The sequence below is a fragment of the Eptatretus burgeri genome, chromosome 5, assembly GCF_056783735.1.
Source record: "Eptatretus burgeri isolate ZD-2024b chromosome 5, Ebu_testis_v1, whole genome shotgun sequence".
Taxonomy (NCBI): Eukaryota; Metazoa; Chordata; class Myxini; order Myxiniformes; family Myxinidae; genus Eptatretus; species Eptatretus burgeri.
The window spans coordinates 57,427,576-57,454,729 of NC_140965.1; the positions used below are offsets into that span (position 1 = coordinate 57,427,576).

Below are 27,154 nucleotides of genomic sequence, written 5' to 3' on the forward strand. Positions count from 1 at the left end.
CTTTTGATGCTCTTTCAAAGTTGATGCTCTTTGAAAGAACCCGTCCATTCCTCAGCGACGCTCGGACTGTCCCGAAGCTCGATCACCTCAGACCGTTTGGCCCTGGCTGGCGAGCTCTCTCTGGCTCTCTCGCTCCCCACGAATGCGCAGGTCTGCGCAGCACAGCAAGCTCAGCCACGCTCTCCATCTCGCGTGTCCTCCGCTCTCTTGGACTTCGCCCCCGCCTGTGTTCTCCCGTCTCCAGACTTCACCGACTGACTCCACCGACCGACTCCAGACTTCGAACTGGCGCTCTGCACACCATTTTATAGGGTTCGTGAGATGAGACATGACCTCCGCTCTTAGACCTTCGACCCCCATAGGCCCCGCCCCTTTTTCTCCTGTGATCCGAATTCCGAGGAGAAGCTTCCACAGAGCGGACGTGCGTGAAATCACCCAAACATGCTCAGAGAGTGGACGTGGGTGAAATCACCATCGTTGGCACCAACTAAGAAACCCCCGCATCTGTTTACAACGACGCTGTTCTCTGGGAACTGGCCGTGGCTGGCACAAAGATGGCGGCTTCGGGGATGAAGGTGAGACGATGTTATTCGGGTGGGGGAGATGCGGTTTAGGAGATGGTGGGGAGATGTCGTCGTTATGAAGGCGGTGTGGAGAGGGTGGTTGGCGGTTGACGTGGTGGTTGGTGGGTGTCATGGAGAAGGAGGTTGAAGCGGTGGTCGGTGGGTGGTGTGGAGAAGGTGGTTGTTGGGTGGCATGGTGGAGAAGGTGGTTGGTCCAAAATAACGATAGTAAAGAAAAACGGCTGACTCAAACATCACAGCACGGGCGACATGAATAATTCCCATTAAACAACGGTGGGGAAATCTAACTGAACACGGACTTATCGGCATAACTGAACTTTGGACCTATATGGTGTTCGGCAAATTTCCACAGCCGTAACAATATATATATATATATATATATATATATATATATATATATATATATATATATATATATATATATATATATATATATATATATTGTTGCAGTCTTCGCGCCCGCCGGCGTGCTGACGGCCACGTAACTCGAATCGCGGCACGTCGTCCACCGGACGGACAATCCAGTCGTGACCCTCTCGGACTAACGCCGGGAACCAGTCACGGGTGGACCTTTCGGTCTCACCGCGATCGAGCCAATCAGCCCCCGCGTGGGATAGGGTTGCTCGCCGAATTCGACCTACCTAAGTACCCACGCGGAGGGTAGACCGGGCGATCGCACCTCGCCGCAGGTCGACTTCGGACACGGGCCACTTAAGCGACCCGTTCCGTACTATCAGAATAACCGAGCGGTGTTATCGTCGACCTCGACGGTTCGATTAATTATCGGGCGTATTCAGCCCACTACCAACCCTTTACGTGAAGCAAGATGGGGATTCAATGGAGGAAAAGACGAAGCGAAGCGGGAGAACAGTTCAACAATAAAGCACATTTATTCGCGGCACACATGAAGCACACAAATACAATTCCACCAAATGCACACAGAAAAAACACAATTCCATTTACACAAAAAGCAAATATAAAAGCGAAAACAATGCAGAGCTAATACCGACTACCGAGCACACGGCAACACTTATACAATTCTACTTCACAGACGGCGCCGACAACACATACCCAAAACCAAGGAAAGAATACCCCCAAGAATGAGGCGGGCCTGGGGCCGAGACCGGGTCGCGCCTACCCGTCTGGTGATGAGACGCGGAGCGGCGATGGCGCCTCACTCCGCGGGCCTCGCGGACAGTATCTGGCAGGGGGTGGGAAGGGGGCCCCCTTGGTCGCACTATCTCAGCGCGGGGGGAAACAGGAGGGGGTTGCTGATGCTCGGGGTATAGAGGATCTTTATTATCCCTGGTGTGCGTCTCCACCTCGGCCAGGTCGCGCTGACGGCCTTCCTCGGGCGTGCAGCTCCCGGCACCGTCGCGAGCACCCCCTCGTCTGCCTTCGCCGCTGCCGCCTCTCCGCCTCTGGACTCTCCGACTCTGGACTCTTCTTTGGGCTCTCCTCGTTCGACTCTCTTCAGCTTCTCCAGCTACTGCAGGCTTCGGGCTCCAGACTTCCACACCGCTCTGACTGACGAACACGGTCCTTTTATCCCCCCGTAGCTTCGCCTTTGACCCCCTCCCTTTGACCTTTCACCTCGCTCCACATTGGCCCGAGAAAAAGTGGGCGTGAAGGATTTTTGATCCACAAATTTGCATATATCGATCGTTCTGGAGGCGGGGCCAAATCGCCCCTCGCTCACCGATTGGACGGCAAAAAGCGGGCGTGTGTCGTCCCTGATCCGCCTTTGAAGCACAAAATCCGTGACTTTGCACACGCTGTTCAACGCGCGCCCCGCACGAGTCCAACACCGGCACCCACAGCGGGGCAAGAACGGTGGCGATGCTACGGTTGCGAGGTGTGACGTGAAGGTCGTGGCGGTTGTGGTGAAGCGGCGTTGTGGTTGGTGGTTGATGTTGTGGTTGTGGTGGTAATCATGGCGGTTGGTCCAAAATAAAGATAGTAAAAGAAAAACGGCTATCCTGAAGAGTCGCAGCACGTATAAATGACATGTATTCCCACTAGACAACGGGTTTGGGCCTAACTACACATGCACTTACCGAGATACCTCACCTAAGGGACCTGAATGGTGGTTTGCGAATTTGGTAACCACAACACTACCCCCTTCCCTTTTTACAGACTCGTCCCGAGTCGTCAAATTTTCGTTTGCCATCATGTGTAGTTTTCCCAAGTACATTTTACCTACGGATCCCTGAGTGCGACATTCATGGTATTCGTGTCCCCAAAATAAATAACCTGAGGGCTGCGTAACTACCTAAACAAACTCACTCACACGGACGACTTAAATAAAATTGCCGGCGCTAAGACAAACATGCCGGGGGCGCACTCATATGTACAGTACATCTTAACCTTAACTTACAAATTTTACACTAAACCATGGCCCAGGATCATTGAACTCTGCAAAAAGAAAGCAGTTAGCAGGGAGCCAGGCTGCCCACATGCAGTCTCTGACTCAAACAATGCAGGTGACAGGGAACGTGGCTGGCTGCTCACACGCAGTCCAAGGCCTTCCCTTTTGAACTGAACGCAGTGAACCACAACGGTGCATGGGCTGCACAACGCAGTCTCCGTGCCAGCTCAAGTGGCACACGCAATGAGCACAACGAATGAATGGATGAATGGATGGACGCAAAACACGGTGCACGGGCTGCCACTGCAGGCCCGTGTTGTAGCTGCCAACAGGGCAGTTCTCGCAGCTTGCAAACTGTTGCCTTGATCCTGGCGCACATGGAAATGAACATGGGGGGCAAAGCAAAAATTGAATGGGGCTGGTGAACAGGGGCAGTGGGCATGGCATGGCAAAGGTGAGCAGGCAAACACAGCCCGCAGAAGAAGAACGTTGCAGGCAAACACAGCCGGCAGATGAACTGGCCGGCACAGGCCTTGAAGTACCACAGCTGCAGATGATCCGGCCGGCACAGGCCTTGCAGCAAAACAACAGCTGCCGATGAAGTTGGCCGGCCTCTGCCTTGCAGCAAAACACGGCCAGCCGATGAAGTTGGCCAGCCTTTGCCGTTCAGTGGAGGTTGGTGGAGGGAGTGCGGTGGTGCTGGCCACTTGGAAGGCGGGCTCGGACCTACCTACCTGTCTCCCTCCCACCTATCGCCTTTGCCTGTCACTGTACATACCCACTCCCTTAATTTGTCAAACCCCAATTTAGCCCCAACTTATTTTTTTATTGTTTTTATTTTTACTTCCCCACTATAAATCGTCCCCTAACCCCCTTTATCGTCCTTGTTTGGCTAACCTATTCTGTCACCTAGCCTACTCCCAACCCCTACGTTCCCTTCCCAGAGGGGAATAAGGGAGAGCTAACGTCCTGTGTCGAGGCCCAACGAAGCCTCAGAATGGCCTCCCCAGAGTTCGGCGATCTAACCCAAAGTGGGTCCAGCGGCCCACAACGAGAGCGAGGGGATGGATGGTGCGGAGGGGTGCATCTCCTAATCTACCCTATCCATTTAACTGTTAAACTACCCCGGGGCTTTCAACAAGCGCCTCTCGCTTAAAGTATTGGTTCTAACAACCCAGATTCCCGTCGCCTGTGTTGGTGTCCTCACAATTTCGGGCCTCGCCCCCCAATTTTCTCTCCGTGCCCTCACACGGTCTCCTGGCTGGGACACGTGGCTCCCTTTGGCAGGCACGACCCTCTGCCGAATCTCCCGCTATGGCACCCCCGGGCACTACACTGCCTCCGAGCCTAAACAGCTCCCTAACACCGGGGAGTGCCCCCCATGGCACCTCCCCTGAAACGCACACGTGGCAGGCCGGCCTCCCGGGCCCCTTTCCGAGGGTCACCCGTGCCCACAACACTGCCCACGCGGCTAATGGCGCCCCGGGCCCCCGCACCAAGCAGGCGCACCCGTGCCCACTACGTTATCCCGGCCCCCCATGGGCCCATGGCCTACCGCGGCCGACTAGCCTGGTGCCCGGGGTACCCACTCAGCGATACTCACCTTTCGCAGCCACGCTCCCAAGCCCGTCAACAGGGCTCCTGCACCCCTCCAAATGGGTCTCGAGCCTACTTTCCCACCAACAACAAAACGACCTCCATTTTTCAATTTGACTAACCCCCTAACTCACTTTACTCTGACCCCGGGGTCCCTTGGGCGGGAGTCACTCCTCCCCCCCAATCACTCATCGCACCATGCATTCCCCATTCGCTCCATTCACACAGACCCGCTGGCCTCACTCACTCACCATGTACATGCTTCCACTTCACCCACCAACTCTTCAACACACACACCACTGAACTCTGCCATCCTTCTAACTACATCCCCTAACTAACTCGTGCTCCCACGTCGTCCCTTAAACTATAGCACGTTCCATTTAACCTACGTAGCTAAGCTACGTCCCCACTACACATTCAAAGTCTGTCCATGTCCTCAAATAAATCATTTTATTTCCCAACCTAAATCTGGCTACAATCCCTCTAACTAATCCATTCCACGGACTCCATGAGGACTTACCCCTGCCCCATGAAGTCGGTCTAGCTAAGCTTACCCTTCCCCCTAACTAGTTTCCATCCTGTGCCCAGGGTAAGGGGGTCTTTCACCCCTTGCCCAGGAATCCTGTACACCCGAAAGTGAGGCTTGCTTTTCCCTTTTTTTTCATGCCCAGCACCTGCGCGGCAACTCAGAGCTCGCGCACTTTGCACCTGCCCGTGACGTCATGCAGCTGCACGTGTTCCTCGTCCCTCCTTGGACGGGACCATCCGGCAGAGATACCCCTCCTGCCGGATTCCAACCCCACGTGCAGCCATGACGTCACCGTGCGCATAAAAAAAACAAGCCCCACGTCTCGAGGGGTTCCCCACGCGAACACATGTGCTTTGCCCGTTGGAGCTTAACACACACGATCGCGTGGAGAACCCGTCCGGTCCAAATCCATTTACCTGCCTAAACTTTGTCCGTCCGCGGGATCGGCAAATCCACCGCGTGCGTTTCCGGACCGGGACTTCACTCTCGCAAGCGAGCACGTGGTGGTCTCGTGCGTTGCACAGCACGAACCGCGTGCTCACTGCTGGGTGAACCCGGCACGGTCCCCGAAACAGCTACAGCCGCTACACGGCTTTCTCTCCTCTGTCGCCGTCTCCGTCTCCATTCCACACACGCATACCTGCGTGTTACGACGCACACAGTCCACACCATCACATTCACACCGGGAGACGCGGCTGCGTGCTCCCGCATGCCAACCGACATCTCCCTCTCATACCGCTCTCTCACACACACGGTCTCCCTTGCACACAGCGACCTTGCACACGGCCGTTCACTCACGCGTGCGGGGGAACTCAACCGCGGTGCCTCATCCACACACGCGGGGGCACTCACCCGCGGTGCCTCACCCACACTCCGTGCCTCATCCACACACGGCGTGCTGGGAAGCACGCACTCTGGCACCATCGCCACCACACCACTCACACACGGGGTCGCTTCCACACACGGTGCCGCACTCACGCTTTGCACCACACACACAGGGACAACCACACTGGGGATTCGTGTCCCCACAAGGGTCTCCGGGGCCTCTATACCCCCCAAGCTCTCCGTGCACCCGTCCACAGCACTCGTCCCCTCAACCTCGCAAAACACGACCGAACTCACCTGGTCGTGACTCACCTCAAGGGGGCATACTCCCTCCCCTCGTTCCTGGAGGAGGCCATCCAGGTGCTCGCACCGGGTCCCTGCACGCTCCGCGAGCTCACCCCCATTATCCTCCACTACCTCTGTGTGTGTGTGTGCGTCACTTACCCCGTCTTCCTCGTGTAGTCTTTCCTCTATTTTTTCTATCTCCCGTGTCTCTGCCAACTCTTCCCCCTTTACCTCCCTTGTCTCAACTATTATTTCCTTTGTCACGGCCTTCATGCCCGCCTGCAGGCATCGGCCCATGTTCTGCGTCTCCCCCCGGAGCTTTTTCGTTTCTTCCTTCATGTTTGTTTCCATTTTAGTTTTCATGCGTTTTATTTCGTTTGTGAATGTATCCATCTTTTCGTTTATTTGTTTGTTCATGCCTTTCATTTCGTTTTTCATTTCATTTGTCATTGCCGCATTCATTTGTGCCAGCATGGTGAATAGCTGGGCCATGTCGGATGCACTCAAGTGAGCCGTTTCGGCAGGGGTTGGGGAAGGGTCTTGGTGGAGAGGGGGGGGGAGGTGTCATACACCGCGGCCGCTGCCGCACCCACCTCGGGCCCTGGGTTCAGTTGGGCGAGTCCGTGTTCCTGCACAATCAACATTTCCTGCTCGGGGATTCCATCCTGGACCATGGATCCTACACATTCTACATCCATTTCTAATATCCCCGGCTCCCGCTCGCCTTGAGACGCCATCTTGCTTCTCGTGAAGGGTTAATTTGCTCGCTCGTAATTTGGAGGGAATCGGGGGTCGCTTCTCTCACCCCTGGACCGATTCCCGTGAATTTAGCCGGAGACAGGAGAGCCCGTTTTCCTGTTCTCCGATACCAGTGCCGCGAGGAGGGCGATGAGTTTATATCGCACGACCTGACACCAGTGTTGCGGTCTTCGCGCCCGCCGGCGTGCTGACGGCCACGTAACTCGAATCGCGGCACGTCGCCCACCGGACGGACAATCCAGTCGTGACCCTCTCGGACTAACGCCGGGAACCAGTCACGGGTGGACCTTTCGGTCTCACCGCGATCGAGCCAATCAGCCCCCGCGTTGGATAGGGTTGCTCGCCGAATTCGACCTACCTAAGTACCCACGCGGAGGGTAGACTGGGCGATCGCACCTCGCCGCAGGTCGACTTCGGACACGGGCCACTTAAGCGACCCGTTCCGTACTATCAGAATAACCGAGCGGTGTTATCGTCGACCTCGACGGTTCGATTAATTATCGGGCGTATTCAGCCCACTACCAACCCTTTACGTGAAGCAAGATGGGGATTCAATGGAGGAAAAGACGAAGCGAAGCGGGAGAACAGTTCAACAATAAAGCACATTTATTCGCGGCACACGGGAAGCACACAAATACAATTCCACCAAATGCACACAGAAAAAACACAATTCCATTTACACAAAAAGCAAATATAAAAGCGAAAACAATGCAGAGCTAATACCGACTACCGAGCACACGGCAACACTTATACAATTCTACTTCACAGACGGCGCCGACAACACATACCCAAAACCAAGGAAAGAATACCCCCAAGAATGAGGCGGGCCTGGGGCCGAGACCGGGTCGCGCCTACCCGTCTGGTGATGAGACGCGGAGCGGCGATGGTGCCTCACTCCGCAGGCCTCGCGGACAGTATCTGGCAGGGGGTGGGAAGGGGGCCCCCTTGGTCGCACTATCTCAGCGCGGGGGGAAACAGGAGGGGGTTGCTGATGCTCGGGGTATAGAGGATCTTTATTATCCCTGGTGTGCGTCTCCACCTCGGCCAGGTCGCGCTGCCGGCCTTCCTCGGGTGTGCAGCTCCCGGCACCGTCGCGAGCACCCCCTCGTCTGCCTTCGCCGCTGCCGCCTCTCCGCCCTCCGACTCTGGACTCTTCTTTGGGCTCTCCTCGTTCGACTCTCTTCAGCTTCTCCAGCTACTGCAGGCTTCGGGCTCCAGACTTCCACACCGCTCTGACTGACGAACACGGTCCTTTTATCCCCCCGAAGCTTCGCCTTTGACCCCCTCCCTTTGACCTTTCACCTCGCTCCCCATTGGCCCGAGAAAAAGTGGGCGTGAAGGCTTTTTGATCCACAAATTTGCATATATCGATCGTTCTGGAGGCGGGGCCAAATCGCCCCTCGCTCACCGATTGGACGGCAAAAAGCGGGCGTGTGTCGTCCCTGATCCGCCTTTGAAGCACAAAATCCGTGACTTTGCACACGCTGTTCAACGCGCGCCCAGCACGAGTCCAACACCGGCACCCACAGCGGGGCAAGAACGGTGGCGATGCTACGGTTGCGAGGTGTGACGTGAAGGTCGTGGCGGTTGTGGTGAAGCGGCGTTGTGGTTGGTGGTTGATGTTGTGGTTGTGGTGGTAATCATGGCGGTTGGTCCAAAATAAAGATAGTAAAAGAAAAACGGCTATCCTGAAGAGTCGCAGCACGTATAAATGACATGTATTCCCACTAGACAACGGGTTTGGGCCTAACTACACATGCACTTACCGAGATACCTCACCTAAGGGACCTGAATGGTGGTTTGCGAATTTGGTAACCACAACAATATATATATATATATATATATATATATATATATATATATATATATATATATATATATATATATATATATATATATATATATATATATATATATATATACATAGTTACGATTGTGAGGGTAGATGGAGGAAATTAACAGGGAATTTAGGATTGAATAGAATGGTTTGTTCCATGTGTAGGAGACATCTCGATGGAAATTAAGTAAGGAAACTGTGAGCTTGTGTTACTTATCACCACATGGAGTGGTGCTGTGTTAATTAGATAGGGATTAATACCAATTTCCCACAGTATGTAATTGCCCCCTATGACCTTCTCCTGCATTTTTGTTTTTACAAGCCAGCCATGAAAGAAGTGGGTTGTTATAACAACAACAATATCAACACGCAAGCAAAATGTGCCAAGCAGGCAGAAGCCCATCCACCACAATTGGGTCAGGGGCATTGAACTAACCAGCCAAGGCCATGACAATGTATATATATATATATATATATGAAGACCACAAGGAGAAAACCAGAGATGTCACTTTTTATAAATTTCAGGGTTATTGCACCTGCCAATAGTTGGCAACATAAGGTTTCCTCTCACTATATTACTTTAACAAATAACCAGGGGTGTCACATAATTTAAATGGTATAAAGTTTAGCCGTGCAATGAAAAAACAAGTGTTGTCAAAGCTGAACAAGTAGAAACCCAGAGTTGTCAGGATTTTACTCCTGGTTATCTCCCTTTCATTCATGTTAACTGTTCCACCATAATATTCAGAGTTGAGAAACTAAAAAATGAAAGGTTGTAAAACTTTCACAGCATAAACTCAGAGCACTACAATAGCCTATTTGGTTATATCATGGGCTCCGTAGTTGGTGCAGATCGTGGTTCAAGCCTGGTCAAACCTTTATTGTGACTTTTATGGTACCACGGCATGGCTTAATGGTTAGCGCGTCTGAGTACCCATCCTCATTCGATGTACCCACCGCCCAATCAACCTGCTTAGGCATATGAGGGAGTCACATGAGGTGACTTCGGCTATCGCGGGGGTGGTTTATCCTTGGTTTCCTCCCGGTTTTCCATCATATTAAGTAGTACGGAGTAAGAAATGGAGAATCCGTCGTCATATAAGCGAAATACGCTTGAGTATGGCGTTGAACACCAATCAAACAAAAAAACAATGACCGTTTAATGTTGAAAAAAAATAATCTGTGATCACCAGTCATGTAATGTATGCCAATAACCAACAAGCATGAATTTGCTACACATCCTGGGTTAAAATTGCTTGGCAATTATTAAACAAAGGAATAACCAGTGATGTCAATTTGCAACATTGATTCGTTCTTTGCTCTTAAATTAAATAACACAGAAGCTTGGCAAATGCAACATACTAAACTTGATCGGCCAATGATCACTCTTCCTTTTACTGGAAAAGAAATCTATATGACAGTTATTAAACAGTATATATATATATATATATATATATATATATATATATATATATATATATATATATATATATATACATATATATATATATATATATATATATATATATATACATATATTAATTCAGTGTCCCAACAGGGTTTGAACTCAGGACCTTTTGGGTCTCAAGCCACTGCCCTAACCACTGCGCCAACACCAGGCTTTGCCAATAGTTGGTGAACACCCCTTCTAATTAGTGGATTCGGCTATTTCAGCCACACCCATTTCTGACAGGTGTATAAAAATCAAGCAAACAGCCAATCTCCAAAGACAAACATTGTCAGTGGAATGGGCAGTACTGAAGAGCTCAGTGACTTCCAACGTGGCACCGTCATTGGATGCCACCTTTCCAACAAGTCAACTCGTCAAATGTTTGCTTTGCTCGAGCTGCTCCGGTCAACTCCATGTGCTGTTTCTGTGAAGTGCAAACGTCTAGGAGCAACAACTGCTCAGCTGCGAAGTGGTTGGCCACACAAGCTCACAGAATGGGACCACTGGGTGCTGAAGCACATAGGTGGAAAAATCCTCTGTCATCGGTTGCAACACTCACTTCGGAGTTCCAAACTGACTCTGGAAGCAATGTCAGAACAAGCACTGCTCGTCGAGAGCTTCATGAAATGGTTTTTCATGGCCTAGCAGCTGCATACAAGCCTAAGTTCACCATGCGCAATGCCAAGCGTTGGCTGGCTATTGGACTCTGAAGCAGTGGAAATTTGTTCTCTGGAATGATGAATCACGCTTCACCATCTGGCAGTCCGACAAACGAATCTGGGTTTGACCGATGCCAGGAGAACGCTATCTACCGAATGCATCGTGCCAACTGTAAAGTTTTGTGGAGGAGGAATAATTGTCTGGGGCTGTTTTTTATGGTTCGGGCTTGGCCCCTTACTTCTAGTGAATGGAAGTCTTAATGCTACAGCATACAATGACATTTTAGACAATTCTGTGCTTCCAACTTTTTGGCAACAGTTTGGGGAAGTCCCTTTCCTGTTTCAGCATGACAATGTCTCCGTGCACAAAGCGAGGTCCATACATAAATTGTTTGTCGAGATCGGTGTGGAAGAACTTGACTGGCATGCGCAGAGCCCTGACTTCAACCCCATCGAATATCTTTGGGATGAAATGGAACGCCGACTGTGAGACAGACCTTATCACCCAACATCAGTGCCTGACCTCACGAATGCTCTTGTGGCTAAATGGAAGCAAATCCCCGCAACAATGTTCCAACATCTAGTGGAAAGCCTTCCCAGAAGAGTGGAGGCTGTTATAGCAGCAAAGGGGGGGGGGGGGGAGGAGAGGACCAACTCTATATTAATTCCCATGACTGGCAATGAGATGTTGGACGAGCAGGTGTCCACATACTTTTGGAGTTTCAAGGTTCAGGTCTCATTGAATGTCATGGGAGTCTTGATTGGCAAAAATATTAGAATTTCAACAATATATAAATGAAGCCATGCACTGTACTTGCTGGATTTCAAACTTACCTTTGTAAATATCAAAGCAGGTACCACGGTCTGTTCATCAAAGGCAACATGGTCACAACCTGGAGAGCTGATCTGCAACGAAAGATAAAAAGTCCAAATGTAAAAAAAAAACATCAGCCATAAATTATTGGCTTTTTAATCATTTTGTTATGAAAAGTGTTTCTACAATATGCATTATTACTAATGTTACAGGCAATTATGTTACGCACAAGATTTTAATTTTTTTTAAGTCATCTTATCTTTAATCCCATATGATGTTGAACTTCACAAGACCTCACACTACCTGAGGCACCTCATCCAGAGCTGAACCATCACTCTGCTCCTGCGGAGTGACATTCATTGACATGGATATCTTCGTTGTGGTCCTAAAAAGGCACAGCAGATGGGAAGCAAATTAAATTTATGTCCACAAGGCAACACATTGGAGCGTGTGAGCTCATGCCTGACAAATGAACCATGAATAAGTAATCCAGATACAATGACCCTTAAACAAATTATTCTTGCATGTGTTATGTCATGGACAATAGGACAAATATAAGGCATAATTAAATATTCTAAGAGTTTATCCCCAATCATTCAAACATGTGCAGTAACAATGAATTTAGAAGATCAAAACGGACACAAGCACAAAACCTTTTTTCCATGGTGCTCTTATTATCTTGTACTCAACAAATGAAAGCCTTCTCTGCAAGTTTAACAGTGGTTTCTACCATTTCAAACAACTGAATGAATCCAAAACAGAGTGATTGTAATATTTTATAATTGTAATTTATTGTGTACTCACTCTGTCTGATCATCCTGGGAGGGTGAATCTGTGTCTGAATCTGAGGAAGTAGTTCCTGAACGATTCCAAAAATGCAATAAAATTAAGTCATGTTGCTTCACACCATTTGCTATGCACACACACGTATCACACACCACAAACACTACAAAAGTAGAAGAACATTTTTAAAGTAGAGGTAACTAAAAGTCATCTCCTCCATGTTGTTGATGTGCATTGATGACACGTGAGTTAGTTTGAGCATCAGATACATATAAAGTCAAGCCAAATAGGTGCTATGACCTTAAAATCCAGTGGATAGATACCAATTCGAAATTGTAGGACCAGCCAAAAATATTGTCGGGAGGTAATGATGGTGGAACGCAAAAGTTTGCAGACCCCTTGTAAAACACAGGATACCTTCATATTGGAGGCAGACGTGCAGAATCAATTTCAAACAGTGGATTAAAAAAGGGTTAATAAAACAAAAATCAACAAAAAGTTGATCGATGCCAAACTCATCAAGTTGCATAATGCAGTGACTGTATGTATGTTTTGAATGAAGACAAAGGTTGTGGTTGCAGTTATGCATCAGTACATTCAATGTACAACTCAGTCATCATGTCCATTATGTTTTTGACCTCTCTTTGCTTTGAGAACCACTTCAAGTCATTTTTGTAACATACAACAATCCTTCCTTTGAAAACAAGGCACACTCTTTTACACTTAGTTATTTGACTTGCACACATTGTGAGGCTAGCCAGCTTCATAAACTTATACCACATCTCTATTGGGTTTAAGTTGGAACATTGGGAAAGCTATCAAGTACATTGATTTGTTCCTCTTCAAAAATGTATCATTTGAATTCTCCTGATGCTTGGGGCCATTGTCATGCTGGAAAAGTACAAAACAACTGGATCTGAATCGGTTACTTGGTGAAAGCAACTATTCAGGTCGTCATGTTTCCATTGAGTATTGTTTGACAACATCTTGAAATTGAACAGCTTTAATTGGATCTTTGACAATGCATGGTTGTTCAGTGACTTAATTGATAAAACAGCCTTAAACTATGAATGATTCATCACGTTGTTGAACTTGTGGACTATATAAAGATCCTCAGCTGTTTTTCTCAAGGAGATTGTAAATACTATTGTCCACCACTGTATGACTTTGTGTGTGTGTGTGTTTGTGTGTTTGTGTGTTTGTGTGTGTGTGTGTTTGTGTGTTTGTGTGTTTGTGTGTGTGTGTGTGTGTGTGTATGTTGGCTGTAGTGGCAAGATGAACATTTTTAACAATCCTTTCACTCTTGTGGCATGTGAAAGAAATTGGTTTTCTGGGGGTGGGTGGAAGGGGAAGTCAAGCAACAGGTAATAACCAATTTTGCCTCGCACACGTAATGCAAAAAGCGTGGGTGAAGCAATTAGTTCATGTCCGTCCGTCCATCTGTAAACATCAGTTTATGATCGAGGAACAACTTATTTAAATTTAATGTTATATTTTGATTATAAATAGGAACATGAATCGGAAAACAAGTATGCCATTTTACAGTACTTTGTCTCTGAATCTCTCCTGATCTCACAGGAGCACAAAGGAGTGAGATAATATTTCTCATCTTTATGCCTGCCTGACGGTCAAACAAAATTGAAAATCATTCCAAACATGATATTTACTGTGTTTAAGGATGTTACATAGGACATAAACAAAATGCATGAATAACGAGGCAATGTGTTCGAATTTAGATAGGGTAATAGTGCAATCGAAACTGCCTAAAACAGTGATAAAACAGTGGTAAATTCCGTAATTTATTTATTTATACGACTTTTACAATCTTTATTTTAATGAAATTAAATAAAAACTTGAACACTGTAAAACACAAATCTCTTCCTTGTCACTTCCAAAAGTCTTCCATTTAACAGTACATGGACATGTTAAATAGGGTGGTGTGTAAGAGTGATGCATAAGACTGCTTCAGTCATGTTAAACTTCCAGAATGTTTTTTAACGATCATTAAAATAATTAGTACATTTACATTGAAGTATATACCTCAACACTGCATGGGGTAACATGCTCCATGAACGCTCCAGTTACAATCGCCAAAGGAGAGGGCACTGCATTTGGGTCCGTTTGTTACTTAGGAAATCTAAAGATTGCATAAGTATATTGATGACTTCCGACCTCTGTTTGTGTGTTTGTCTGTTTGTCTGTGTGTGTGTGTGTGTTTGTGTGTTTGTGTGTTCGTGTGTTCGTTTGTAGGCACGATAACTCGAGAACGGAAGAAGCTACCAATGTCAAATTACACCAGGAGATTCAGGAGGGTGATGGCTAGTGCTGATTAGATTTTGGTCAAAATCGGTCAAAGGTCAAGGTCACAGTGAGGTCAAACATTCGATTTTTGATGTTTAGTACAGAATCATCGTAGAAACTTCTGGTTTGCGTTGCGACCTTCTCTTGAGACAGCTTTTATTAGACAAGGTCAGAGGTCAAGTTGACGATTTCATAAGTACCAGTCTATGACTGCTTGTTTGTTTGTGTGTGTGTTTGTTTGTAGGCACAATAACTCGAGAACGGAAGAAGCTACCAATGCTAAATTACACCACTTGATTCAGGAGGATGATGGCTAGCGCTGATTATATTTGGTCAAAATCGGTCAAAGGTCAAGGTCACAGTGAGGTCAAACATAATTCCATAAATTCATGTGGAGAAATGGAATATTTTTGCTTCGGTCGACGTTACGAGTTCGTTGTAACTTCGATTTTAATTTTGTCTTTGGTTTTTGCAATCGCTTCGGACGCTTAACACTCGGTTGTCGAAATTCTGGTAAAAATCGGATGTTTTGGAAACGTTTTAAGATTGTATAAAAAATATTACACTAGCTGCGTCACGGGTCGTCACGTGGTGCAGCGCGCTCGAGCAGACGCAGCGTTGAGTCACGTTCAGGTTTTGTGTGTGCGCGCTGACGGTGTTTTCGATAAAGATGGTGTTTAAAAGTATTTTTTATCATAATAAAGGTTATCGCCGCATGCCTGACTTGCTAAGCCGTCGGATTCTGTAAAGATTGTTGGTGGATGGCCGAATATTACGGTTTTGTGACTTTGATAAAATAATATTAAATAATTGCATGGAGAAATGGAGATTTTTGCTTCGGTCGACGTTACGAGTTCGTTTTAACTCTGATCGCAATTCTGTTTTCACTTTTGGTAACAGTTAACTATGCTTAATACTCGGTTGTCGAAATTCGGGTAAAAATCGGATGTTTATGAGATTTATGTCGGGTGTCGTATCTGAGGCTTAACTGAAGATTATGCTAATGAGGGGGATTGTAACACACGGCATTACGCGCTCGTTTTAAAGTCAATTTCAATCCTGTTTTCACTTTTGGTAATGGCTAAGCATGCTTAATATTAGGTTGTCGAAATTCTAGTAAACATCGGATGTTTTATGACATTTATGTCGGGTGACGTATCTGAGGTTTTACTGAATATTATGCTCATGAGGGGGATTGTAACACACGGCATTACGCACTCGTTTTAAAGTCAATTTCAATCCTGTCTTCAATTTTGGTAAGGTTAAATATGCTTAACACTCGGTTGTCGAAATTCTGGTAAAAATCGGATGTTTTATGACATTTATGTCGGGTGTTGTATCTGAGGCTGAACTGAAGATTATGCTAATGAGGGGGATTGTAACACACGGCATTACGCACTCGTTTTAAAGTCAATTTCAATCCTGTCTTCAATTTTGGTAATGGTTAAGTATGCTTAACACTCGGTTGTCGAAATTCTGGTAAAAATCGGATGTTTTATGAGAGGTTTGGTACAGAATCATCGTAGAAACTTCTGGTTTGCGTCGCTACCTTCTCTTGAGACAGCTTTTATTAGACAAGGTCAGAGGTCAAGTTGACGATTTCGTAAATACCAGTCTATGGCTGCTTGTTTGCCTGTTTGTTACTTCTGAAATCCAAACATTTCGTAAGTATATTGATGACTTCCGTCGTGTGTGTGTGTGTGTGTGTGTGTGTGTGTGTGTGTGTGTGTGTGTGTGTGTGTGTGTGTGTGTGTGTGTGTGTGTGTGTGTGTGTGTGTGTTAGTAGGCACGATAACTCGAGAACGGAAGAAGCTACCAATGTCAAATTATACCACGTGATTGAGGAGGGTGATGGCTAGCGCTGAATTGCTTTTGGTCAAAATCGGTCAAAGGTCAAGGTCACAGTGAGGTCAAACATTCGGTTTTTGATGGTTTGGTACAGAATCATTGTGGAAACTTCTGGTTTGCGTCGCTACCTTCTCCAGAGACAGCTTTTATTAGACAAGGTCAGAGGTTAAGTTGACGATTTTGTAAGCACCTGTCTATGACTGCTTGTTTGTTTGTTTGTTACTTATGAAATCTAAAGATTTCGTAAGTATATTGATGACTTCCGTCCTCTGTTTGTGTGTTTGTTTTTGTGTTTGTTTGTGTGTTTGTTTGTGTGTTTGTGTATTTGTTTGTAGGCACGATAACTCGAGAACGGAAGAACCTACCAATGTCAAATTACACCACGTGATTCAGGAGGGTGATGGCTAGCGCTGATTAGATTTTGGTCAAAATCGGTCAAAAGTCAAGGTCATAGTGAGGTCAAACATAATTCCATAAATCCATGTGGAGAAATGGAGTATTTTTGCTTGGCTCGACGTTACGAGTTCGTTTTAACTTCGATTTTAATTTTGTCTTCGGTTTTTGCGATCGCTTAGGACGCTTAAAACTCGGTTGTCGAAATTCGGGTAAAAATCGGATGTTTATGAGATTTATTTCGGGTGTCGTATCTGAGGCTTAACTGAAGATTATGCTAATGAGGGGGATTGTAACACACGGCATTACGCGCTCGTTTTAAAGTCAATTTCAATCCTGTTTTCACTTTTGGTAATGGCTAAGCATGCTTAACACTCGGTTGTCGAAATTTTGGTAAAAATCGGATGTTTTATGAGAGGTTTGGTACAGAATCATCGTAGAAACTTCTGGTTTGCGTCGCTACCTTCTCTTGAGACAGCTTTTATTAGACAAGGTCAGAGGTCAAGTTGACGATTTCGTAAATACCAGTCTATGGCTGCTTGTTTGCCTGTTTGTTACTTCTGAAATCCAAACATTTCGTAAGTATATTGATGACTTCCGTCGTGTGTGTGTGTGTGTGTGTGTGTGTGTGTGTGTGTGTGTGTGTGTGTGTGTGTGTGTGTGTGTGTGTGTGTGTGTGTTAGTAGGCACGATAACTCGAGAACGGAAGAAGCTACCAATGTCAAATTATACCACGTGATTGAGGAGGGTGATGGCTAGCGCTGAATTGCTTTTGGTCAAAATCGGTCAAAGGTCAAGGTCACAGTGAGGTCAAACATTCGGTTTTTGATGGTTTGGTACAGAATCATTGTGGAAACTTCTGGTTTGCGTCGCTACCTTCTCCAGAGACAGCTTTTATTAGACAAGGTCAGAGGTTAAGTTGACGATTTTGTAAGCACCTGTCTATGACTGCTTGTTTGTTTGTTTGTTGCTTATGAAATCTAAAGATTTCGTAAGTATATTGATGACTTCCATCCTCTGTTTGTGTGTTTGTTTTTGTGTTTGTTTGTGTGTTTGTTTGTGTGTTTGTTTTTGTGTTTGTTTGTGTGTTTGTTTGTGTGTTTGTGTATTTGTTTGTAGGCACGATAACTCGAGAACGGAAGAACCTACCAATGTCAAATTACACCACGTGATTCAGGAGGGTGATGGCTAGCGCTGATTAGATTTTGGTCAAAATCGGTCAAAAGTCAAGGTCATAGTGAGGTCAAACATAATTCCATAAATCCACGTGGAGAAATGGAGTATTTTTGCTTGGCTCGACGTTACGAGTTCGTTTTAACTTCGATTTTAATTTTGTCTTCGGTTTTTGCGATCGCTTAGGACGCTTAAAACTCGGTTGTCGAAATTCTGGTAAAAATCGGATGTTTTGGAGACGTTTTAAGATTGTATAAAAAATATTTCACTCGACGCATCACGGGTAGTCCGATGATGCAGTGCGCTCGAGCAGACACGTCGTTGAGTCACGTAAAGTTTTTCTGTGTACGCGCTGACGGTGTTTTCAATAAAGATGGTGTTAAAAAGTCATTTTTTATCCCAATTAAGGTTAGCGTCGCATGCCTGACTCGCTAAGCCGTCGGATTATGTAAAGCTTGTTGGTGGTTGGCCGAATATTATGGTTTTGTGACTTTGATAAAATAATATTGAATAATTGCATGGAGAAATGGAGATTTTTGCTTCGGTCGACGTCACGAGTTTGTTTTAACTTCGATTTTAATTTTGTCTTCGGTTTTTGCGATTGCTTCGGACGCTTAAAACTCGGTTGCGAAATTCTGGTAAAAATCGGATGTTCTATGAGATTTATGTCGGGTGTCGTATCTGACTGAGGTATTATGCACTGAAGATTATGCTAATAAGGGGGATTGTAACACATGGCATTACGCGCTCGTTAGGTAATCTCTATCATCTCAGTAGAGATGACCTAATAATAAGTCTTGAAGTCTGTCCGTATGTATGTACGTACGTACGTCCGTCCGTCCGTCCGACCTCAATAAAACCGAGTGGAGACAAATAACCAATTGTGGAATGGATAGAGGTCGATGAGACATGCACAACGATATAACTTTCAAGGTCATCCAAGGTCGAGGTCAACGTCATGAGGCTGTCAAAGTTGCGAAAATCGTCGATTCCAAATCGTATCTCCTCCCTCATTTATCAAGAGAGATCAAATGTTATTAGTTATTCAGATACTATGGACTATTATCTAGAACAATAGGAACCATTTTTTTGAAATTTGCTCTCGTTTCGATTTTATAGCCCTTCAAACTTCGCTCTGATTCCCCGTATGGGCCGTTCATAAAGTACATAAAAAAAGTATTAAATTAAGAACCGGAACTCTCCGAGACAAATATTAGATGAGAGATTAGAAAGAGAGAATAGAGATTAGAGACTGCAAGGTGGTGGCAGGGGAGAGTGTCATCCTTCCGAGGTCGGTGAAGTGAGTACCAGTGTACTGGGCCGGTATATGCCCCGGTTAAAATAGGTGTACCATATCCCTGTGTCATAAGAGGCGACCAGGGTTGCGTCAGGAAGGGCATCCATCGTAAAACCTGTGCCAAATCACTATGCGGATCATAACGGATGATCCGCTGTGGCGACCCCTAATGGGAGCAGCCGAAAGTCGAAGAAGAAGATTCAGGAGGCTGATGGCTAGCGCTGCTTAGATTTTGATCAAAATCGGTCAAAGGTCAAGGTCACAGTGAGGTCAAACTTCCAAAACATAACTCGAGAACAGAAGAAGCTACCAATGTCAAATTAAACCACATGATTCAGGAGGGTGATGGCTAGCGCTGATTAGATTTTGGTCAAAATCGGTCAAAGGTCAAGGTCACAGTGAGGTTAAACATTCGATTTTTAATGATTTGGTACAGAATCATCATATAAACTTCTGGTTTGCATCGCTACCTTCTCGAGAGACAGCTTTTATGAGACAAGGTCAGGAAAAGTTGACGATTTCATAAGTACCAGTCTATGAATGCTTGTTTGTTTGTCTGTCCGTACAGAACTTTTGTGTTTTTCACTGCAAACGCTTATCCGATTGAGACGAAATTTTCATCATTGGTGCGACAACACATGTGGAATGTTGGAAAATAATTCTGACGTCATAGGTTGCGTGGTGTGGCAGCCATATTGGGAAAATGGAAAAAAATTGGACCCCTGTATCTCTGAAACCGCACCAAGGAAAGAATTGAATCTTGGCACTTGGCAAGAACTCCTCATGGGGAATGAGTATGATTTTTTTTACGATGTCATAAGGGGCCTCGGTCTGACATCATAATTGCATATGTAGAATGCCACATCCAATCAGTATGAACATTTTTGAGAGTCATCTCGGGATAAAATGGGACATAGAAAAAAAAATCATTACATCATCGGTCATGTGATTCAGCAGCCATATTGTGAAAAATAAAAATAAAAAACCTTCAAAAATCTTCTCTATGTGGCGAAACAATTTGAGGTGAAACTTTACAAGAGTGATCGCCTGTCCATGAGGAGCAAAAGGTTCACACATATGATATCATAGGTCACATAGTTGGCAGCCATATTGGATTTACCCTAAAACCTACAAAAATACAACACTCAAAAGAAGTCCTGGTGAGGGTCTGCAATATCTGATTGCTCTTTTTCTTGTTTTCTGCTCTTGCATATGGCAGCTTAGCTGCCAGGTAGCTATCATTTATTGGAAGCACAGCTGTGCTGCTGATGCAGTGTCCCCTGTTACCAGCAAGCTGGTACTCATTTTGCTGACCTCAGAAGGAAGAAAGGCTGTCAACCGCACCTGGTGTAAATTCAGCAGCCAACAGGGCTCAAACTCAGGACCCAATTTAAGGCAAGGCAAAGAGAGAGAGGTGGCAAAGGCTAAGAAAAGGCATATGGCGAGCTGTATGAGAAGTTGGATACAAAAGAAGGGGAAAAGGATTTTTACGCATTGGCCAGACAGAGGGACTGAGCTGGGAAGGAGGTGCTGCAGGTTAGGGTGATAAAGGACGTAAATGGGAATGTGCTGACAAGTGAGGAGAGTGTGTTGAGAAGGTGAATGGAGGGGAGAGAGAGAGAGAAGAGAGAAGAGAGAAGAGAGAAGAGAGAAGAGAGAAGAGAGAAGAGAGAAGAGAGAAGAGAGAAGAGAGAAGAGAGAAGAGAGAAGAGAGAAGAGAGAGAGAGAGAGAGAGAGAGAGAGAGAGAGAGGGGACAGAGAGAGAGAGGGGACAGAGAGAGAGAGGGGACAGAGAGAGAGGGGACAGAGAGAGAGAGGGGACAGAGAGAGAGGGGACAGAGAGAGAGAGGGGACAGAGAGAGAGAGGGGACAGAGAGAGAGAGAGGGGACAGAGAGAGAGGGGACAGAGAGAGAGAGGGGACAGAGAGAGAGAGGGGACAGAGAGAGAGAGGGGACAGAGAGAGAGAGAGGGGACAGAGAGAGAGAGGGGACAGAGAGAGAGGGGACAGAGAGAGAGAGGGGACAGAGAGAGAGAGGGGACAGAGAGAGAGGGGACAGAGAGAGAGAGGCGATAGAGAGAGAGGCGATAGAGAGAGAGGCGATAGAGAGAGAGGCGATAGAGAGAGAGGCGATAGAGAGAGAGGCGATAGAGAGAGAGGCGATAGAGAGAGAGGGGATAGAGAGAGAGGCGATAGAGAGAGAGAGGGAGAGAGGGAGAGAGGGAGAGAGGGAGAGAGGGAGAGAGGGAGAGAGGGAGAGAGGGAGAGAGGGAGAGAGGGAGAGAGGGAGAGAGGGAGAGAGGGAGAGAGGGAGAGAGGGAGAGAGGGAGAGAGGGAGAGAGAGAGAGAGAGAGAGAGAGAGAGAGAGAGAGAGAGAGAGAGAGAGAGAGAGAGAGAGAGAGAGAGAGAGAGAGAGAGAGAGAGAGAGAGAGAGAGAGAGAGAGAGAGAGAGAGAGAGAGAGAGAGAGAGAGAGAGAGAGAGAGAGAGAGAGAGAGAGAGAGAGAGAGAGTGTTGTAAGAGGTGTAAGAGGTGGAGATAGTGAATCAGGACGTGGGGTGGATCAGTAAGGATGAAGTGAGGACTGCTATGAAAAGTGGAAAGGCGGTTGGCCCAGATGATAAACCAGTGGAGGCATGGAAGTGTTTAGGAGAGATGGCAGTGGAGGTTTTAATCAGATTATTTAATAAAATCTTGGAAAGTGAGAGGATGCCGGAGGAGTGGAGAGTAAGTGTACTGGTTCCGATTTTCAAGAACAAGGGTGATGTGCAGAGCTGTGGTAATTACAAAGGGATAAAGTTGTTAAGCCACACCATGAAGTTGTGGGAAAGAGTTGTGGAAGCTAGGTTGAGAGGAGAGGTGATGATTTGTGAGCAGCAATATGGGTTTACGCCAGGAAATAGCACCACTGATGCGATGTTTGCTTTGAGAATGTTGATGGAGAAGTATTGTGAAGGCCAGAAGGAGTTACATTGTGTGTTTGTGGATTTAGAGAAAGCTTATGATAGGGTGCCAAGAGAGGAGTTGTGGTATTGTATGAGGAAGTCGCGAGTGGTAGAGAAGTATGTGAGGATGGTGCAGGATATGTATGAGGACAGTGTGACAGCAGTGAGGTGTGCGGTGGGAATGACGGACCGGTTTAAGGTAAAAGTGGGATTGCACCAAGGATCGACTCTGAGCCCTTTCCGGTTTGCAATGGTGATGGACAGGTTGACGGACGAGATCAGACTGGAATCTCCATGGACTGTGATGTTCGCGGATGACATCATGATCTCTCGAGAGCAGGCTGAGGCGAGCCTCGAGAGGGGGAGGTACGCACTGGAGAAAAGGTGAATGATAGTCAGTCGGAGTAAGACGAGGTACATGTGCGTAAATGAGAGGGAGGGTGGTGGTATGGTGTGGTTGCAAGGAGTTGAGGTGGGGAAGGTGTATGGGTTTAAATACTTGGGATCAACTGTCCAAAGTAACGGAGAGCGTGGTAGAGAAGTGAAAAAGAGAGTGCAGGCAGGATGGAGTGGGGGGAGAAGAGTTGCAGGAGTAATTTTGTGACAGAAGGGTAGCTGCAAGAGTGAAGTGGAAAGTATATAAGACGGTAGTGAGACCAGCTATGTTTTATAGTTTGGAGGCAGTGGTGCTGACAAAAAGACAGGAAGCGGACCTGGAGGTGGCAGAATTAAAGATGCTGCGATTCTCGTTGGGAGTGACGTGGATGGACAGGGTAAGGAATGAGCATATTCGAGGTACAGCGCAGGTAGGACGATTTGGAGACAAAGTGAGGGAGGCGAGATTGAGATGGTTTGGACATGTGCACAGGAGGGAAGCGGAGTATATCGGCAGAAGGATGCTGAGGATGGAGCCACCATGTAGGAGGAGAAGAGGAAAGCCAAAGAAGCGGTTCATGGATGCGGTGAGGGCAGACATGAGGGTGGTTGGAGTGTCAATGGAAGATGTGGAGGATAGAGCGAAATGGAGATGGATGATCCACAGTGGCGACTCCTAACAGGAGCAGCTGAATGAAGAAGAAGAAGAAGAGAATTATATATATATATATATATATATATATATATATATATATATATATATATATATATATATATATATATATTATAAAATACATACACACACACACACACTATGTTTTCATACCATAAACATCTACATTATGTGTAGTATAAAAACATAATGTGTGTATGTGTCGGGGAGAGTGTGGCAAGATGGTCCTTTTTTTTTTAGTTTTGTCCGTTTTGTCTTATTTTCCAGCCAAACACCATTCAATTGCCATTTGTGAATCCATCTATCATCCCAAGTAACTGCCCAATTTCAAGAATATTATAGATCATTGAATGTCTATAAAAGGCAATTCCAAATTTGTGGTCAAAATGCTCAACTTTCCCTACTACTGGGGAATCGATCCTCACTATGGGGAAAGATGATCATGGTCCTTAGGAAACATGAGGACAGTCTAAATAAGTGATGTGTTAGAATTTTAATGAACGGAAAATATTTCTTCATTCATATAGAGTATAGTGTTGCGGTTGTGGAAATTCGCAAACCACCATTCAGGTCCCGTAGGTGAGATATCTCTGTAAGTACATGTGTAGTTAGCCCCAAACCCGTTGTTTAGAGGGAATAAATGTGATTCATTCGGGCTGCGACGCTTTGAGATAGCCGTTTTTCTGTTCTATCTTTATTTTGAACCAGCCACGTCTCAACCGCCATCACACAACAACCACCAACCACAACGCCGCTTCACAACAACAACAACAATGCCAACAGCCACGATCTTTACCTTCACAACTCGCTCCCGCAAACATCGCATCAACGCCATTCCAAACAGCACCATCGTGATAAACCACCACCATAAACCCTCCACCACCTTCACCTCTCTCCTTCTGCGGCCATTCCCGCACCACCTGTGAGCACCGAGCATCAGGCTGTCCTGGGCTCATACGGGATGCGCGCTGAGCCGCGAGTGCAAAATGAGGCCTTTCCGAGGAGAATTCGGATCAGGAATGCTACACGCCCGCTTCTGTTCCGTCCAATCAGCAAGCGTGGGGTGGTTTGGCCCTGCCTCCAGGCGCGTCTGTGCGGAATTGAGATATGCAAATTCTAGGATCAGGGGAGATTCATGCCCCTTTTTCTCCGTCCAATGGGCGAGCGTGGCTCCGCCCCCGAGCTCGTTCTAATCCAGAAATTTGCATATGGGTTCTCCTGCCGGCCTATAAAGCGCCGAGCGCGGGGCGAATCTGGGGGGAGTCGGGTTTGGAAGAGCGGAGAGTGGCAGAAAAGGCAGAGTCAGTTTGGAAGAGCGGAGAGTGGCAGAAAAGGCAGAGTCGGTTTGGGAAGAGTCGGCCTTGGAAGAGCGTGGGGTGGCAGAAAGGCAGAGTCGGCCTTGGAAGAGCGGAGAGTTGGCCTTGGCAGAAAAGCGGAGAGAGTTCTGGGCAGAGTCGGGTTGGAGCGCGGAGTGGAGTCGGGAGGCGAGGGCATCCCGGTAGTTTTCGGCAGTCGACTGAGGAGAATTGGGGGAAGAGACCGAGGAGTTCGGGTCCGAGGCAAGGAAGACGGCGATCGCACCTCGCCGCAGGTCGACCCCGGACACGGGCCGCTTAAGCGACCCGTTCCGTACTATCGGGATAACTGAGCGGTGTTATCGTCAACCTCGACGGTTCCGATAAATTATCGGGCATATTTAGCCCACTACCAACCCTTTACGTGAAATAAGATGGAGATTCAATTAAAGAAAAGACGAAGCGAAACGGGAAAAACAGTTCAACATAAGGCACATTTATTCCGCGGCACACGGATAGCACACATATACAATTACAACAATTATGCACCAAAAGCAATTGCAAAAGAAACACAACAATGCAGATCTACTACCGACTACGCGAGCACACGGCAACACTTACACAGTTTTACTTTACAGACGGCGCCGACAACACATATACTCAAAAGCAAAAGAAAAAGGGCCACCCTTAACGACAAGGGGGCAGACGTGGTCTGTGGGAGCGAGACCGGGCGGAGCCTACCAGTCTTGTGATGAGCCGCAAATGTCGCGGCGGTGCCCCGACTCCGCGCTCCTCCGCCGGTTTCGTTGACACTGATTGGAATGGGGTGGGAATGGGGCCCCCTTTCTGCACTATCTCAGCGCGGGGGGGGGAAGGGGGGAATTGTTGATGCTCTGGGGAAAGAGGATAGCTGGCTTGCTTGGGTCCCGCGACGAGCGACTCCACTGCGACCTCGACCGCGTTCCCGGCTTCCTCTCTCTGCAGCTCCCTGACAGACTCCGAACCCCGACAGACTGACTCTCCTCCAGACCCGTCTTGACTGCTGCTGCCACACTCCGCCGCCGCCACACCTCTCCAACTCGCCCGAGCCCAAAAACTAAACTGACTGAATTCGCCCCGCGCTCGGCGCTTTATAGTACGGCAGGAGAACCCATATGCAAATTTCTGGATCAGGATGAGCTCGGGGGCGGAGCCACGCTCGCCCATTGGATGGAGGAAAAGTGGGCGTGAACCTTCCCTGATCCTCAAATTTGCATATATCGATTCTACTCTGACGCGCCTGGAGGCGGGGCCAAATCACCCCGCGCTTAATGATTGGACGGATCGGAAGTGGGTGTGTATCATTCCTGATCTGACCTCTCCTCGAAAAGGCCGCACTTTGTACCCGCGGCTCAGCGCGCGCCCTGTATGAGTCCAGGACAGCCTGACGCTCGGTGCCCACAAGCGGTGCGGGAATGGCGGTAGAAGGAGGAGAGGTGAAGGTGGTGGAGGGTCTAAAGTGGCGGTCCCTGGCCACGGTGACGCTTGGAATGGTGGTGATGTGATGTTTGCGAGAGCGAGTTGTGACGGTAAAGGTCGTGGCTGTTGGCGTTGTTGTTGTTGTGAAGCAGCGTTGCGGTTGGTGGTTGTTGTGTGATGGCGGTTGAGACGTGGTTGGTTCAAAATAAAGATAGAACAGAAAAACGGCTATCTTAAAGGGTCGCAGCCCGAATGAATCACATTTATTCCCTCTAAACAACGGGTTTGGGGCTAACTACACATGTACTTACAGAGATATCTCACCTACGGGACCTGAATGGTGGCTTGCGAATTTCCTCAACCAAAACACTACCCCCTCCCCTTTTTACAGACTCATCCCGAGTCGTCAAATTTTCGTGTGCCATCGTGTGTAGTTCTCCCCTAGTACGTTTTACCTACGGATCCCTGAGTGCGACATTCATGGTATTCGTGTCCCCAAAATAAATAACCTGAGGGCTGAGTAACTACCTAAACAAACCCACTCACACGGACAACTTAAATAAAATTGCCGGCGCTAAGACAGACATGCCGGGGGCGCACTCATATTTACAGTACAATACATCTTAACCTTAACTTACAAATTTTACACTAAACCATGGCCCAGGATCAATGGACTCTGCAAAAAGAAAGCAGTTAGCAGGGAGCCAGGCTGCTCGCATGCAGTCTCTGGCTCAAGCAATGCAGGTGACAGGGAACGTGGCCGGCTGCTCACACGCAGTCCAAGGCCTCCCTTTTGAACTGAACGCAGTGAACCACAACGGTGCACGGGCTGCACAAACGCAGTCTCCGTGCCAGCTCAAGTGGCACACGCAATGAGCACAATGGATGGATGGATGGATGGATGGATGAA

General features: G+C 47.3%; 1 protein-coding gene across 7 annotated transcripts in view; it reads right to left on the reverse strand.

The window, feature by feature from the left end:
• The window catches only part of LOC147026493 (palladin-like), a 264,027-nt gene that overhangs the window by 182,824 nt on the left and 54,049 nt on the right, over positions 1-27,154 (reverse strand). For all 7 annotated transcript variants that reach the window (XM_085881959.1, XM_085881962.1, XM_085881961.1 and 4 more), the window contains exons 4-6: positions 12,511-12,565; positions 12,010-12,091; positions 11,727-11,798 (exon numbers count right to left, since the gene is read on the reverse strand). In XM_085881959.1, the coding sequence (XP_085738085.1) occupies positions 11,727-11,798; positions 12,010-12,091; positions 12,511-12,565 (209 nt within the window). The remainder of the gene's footprint in view (positions 1-11,726; positions 11,799-12,009; positions 12,092-12,510; positions 12,566-27,154) is intronic.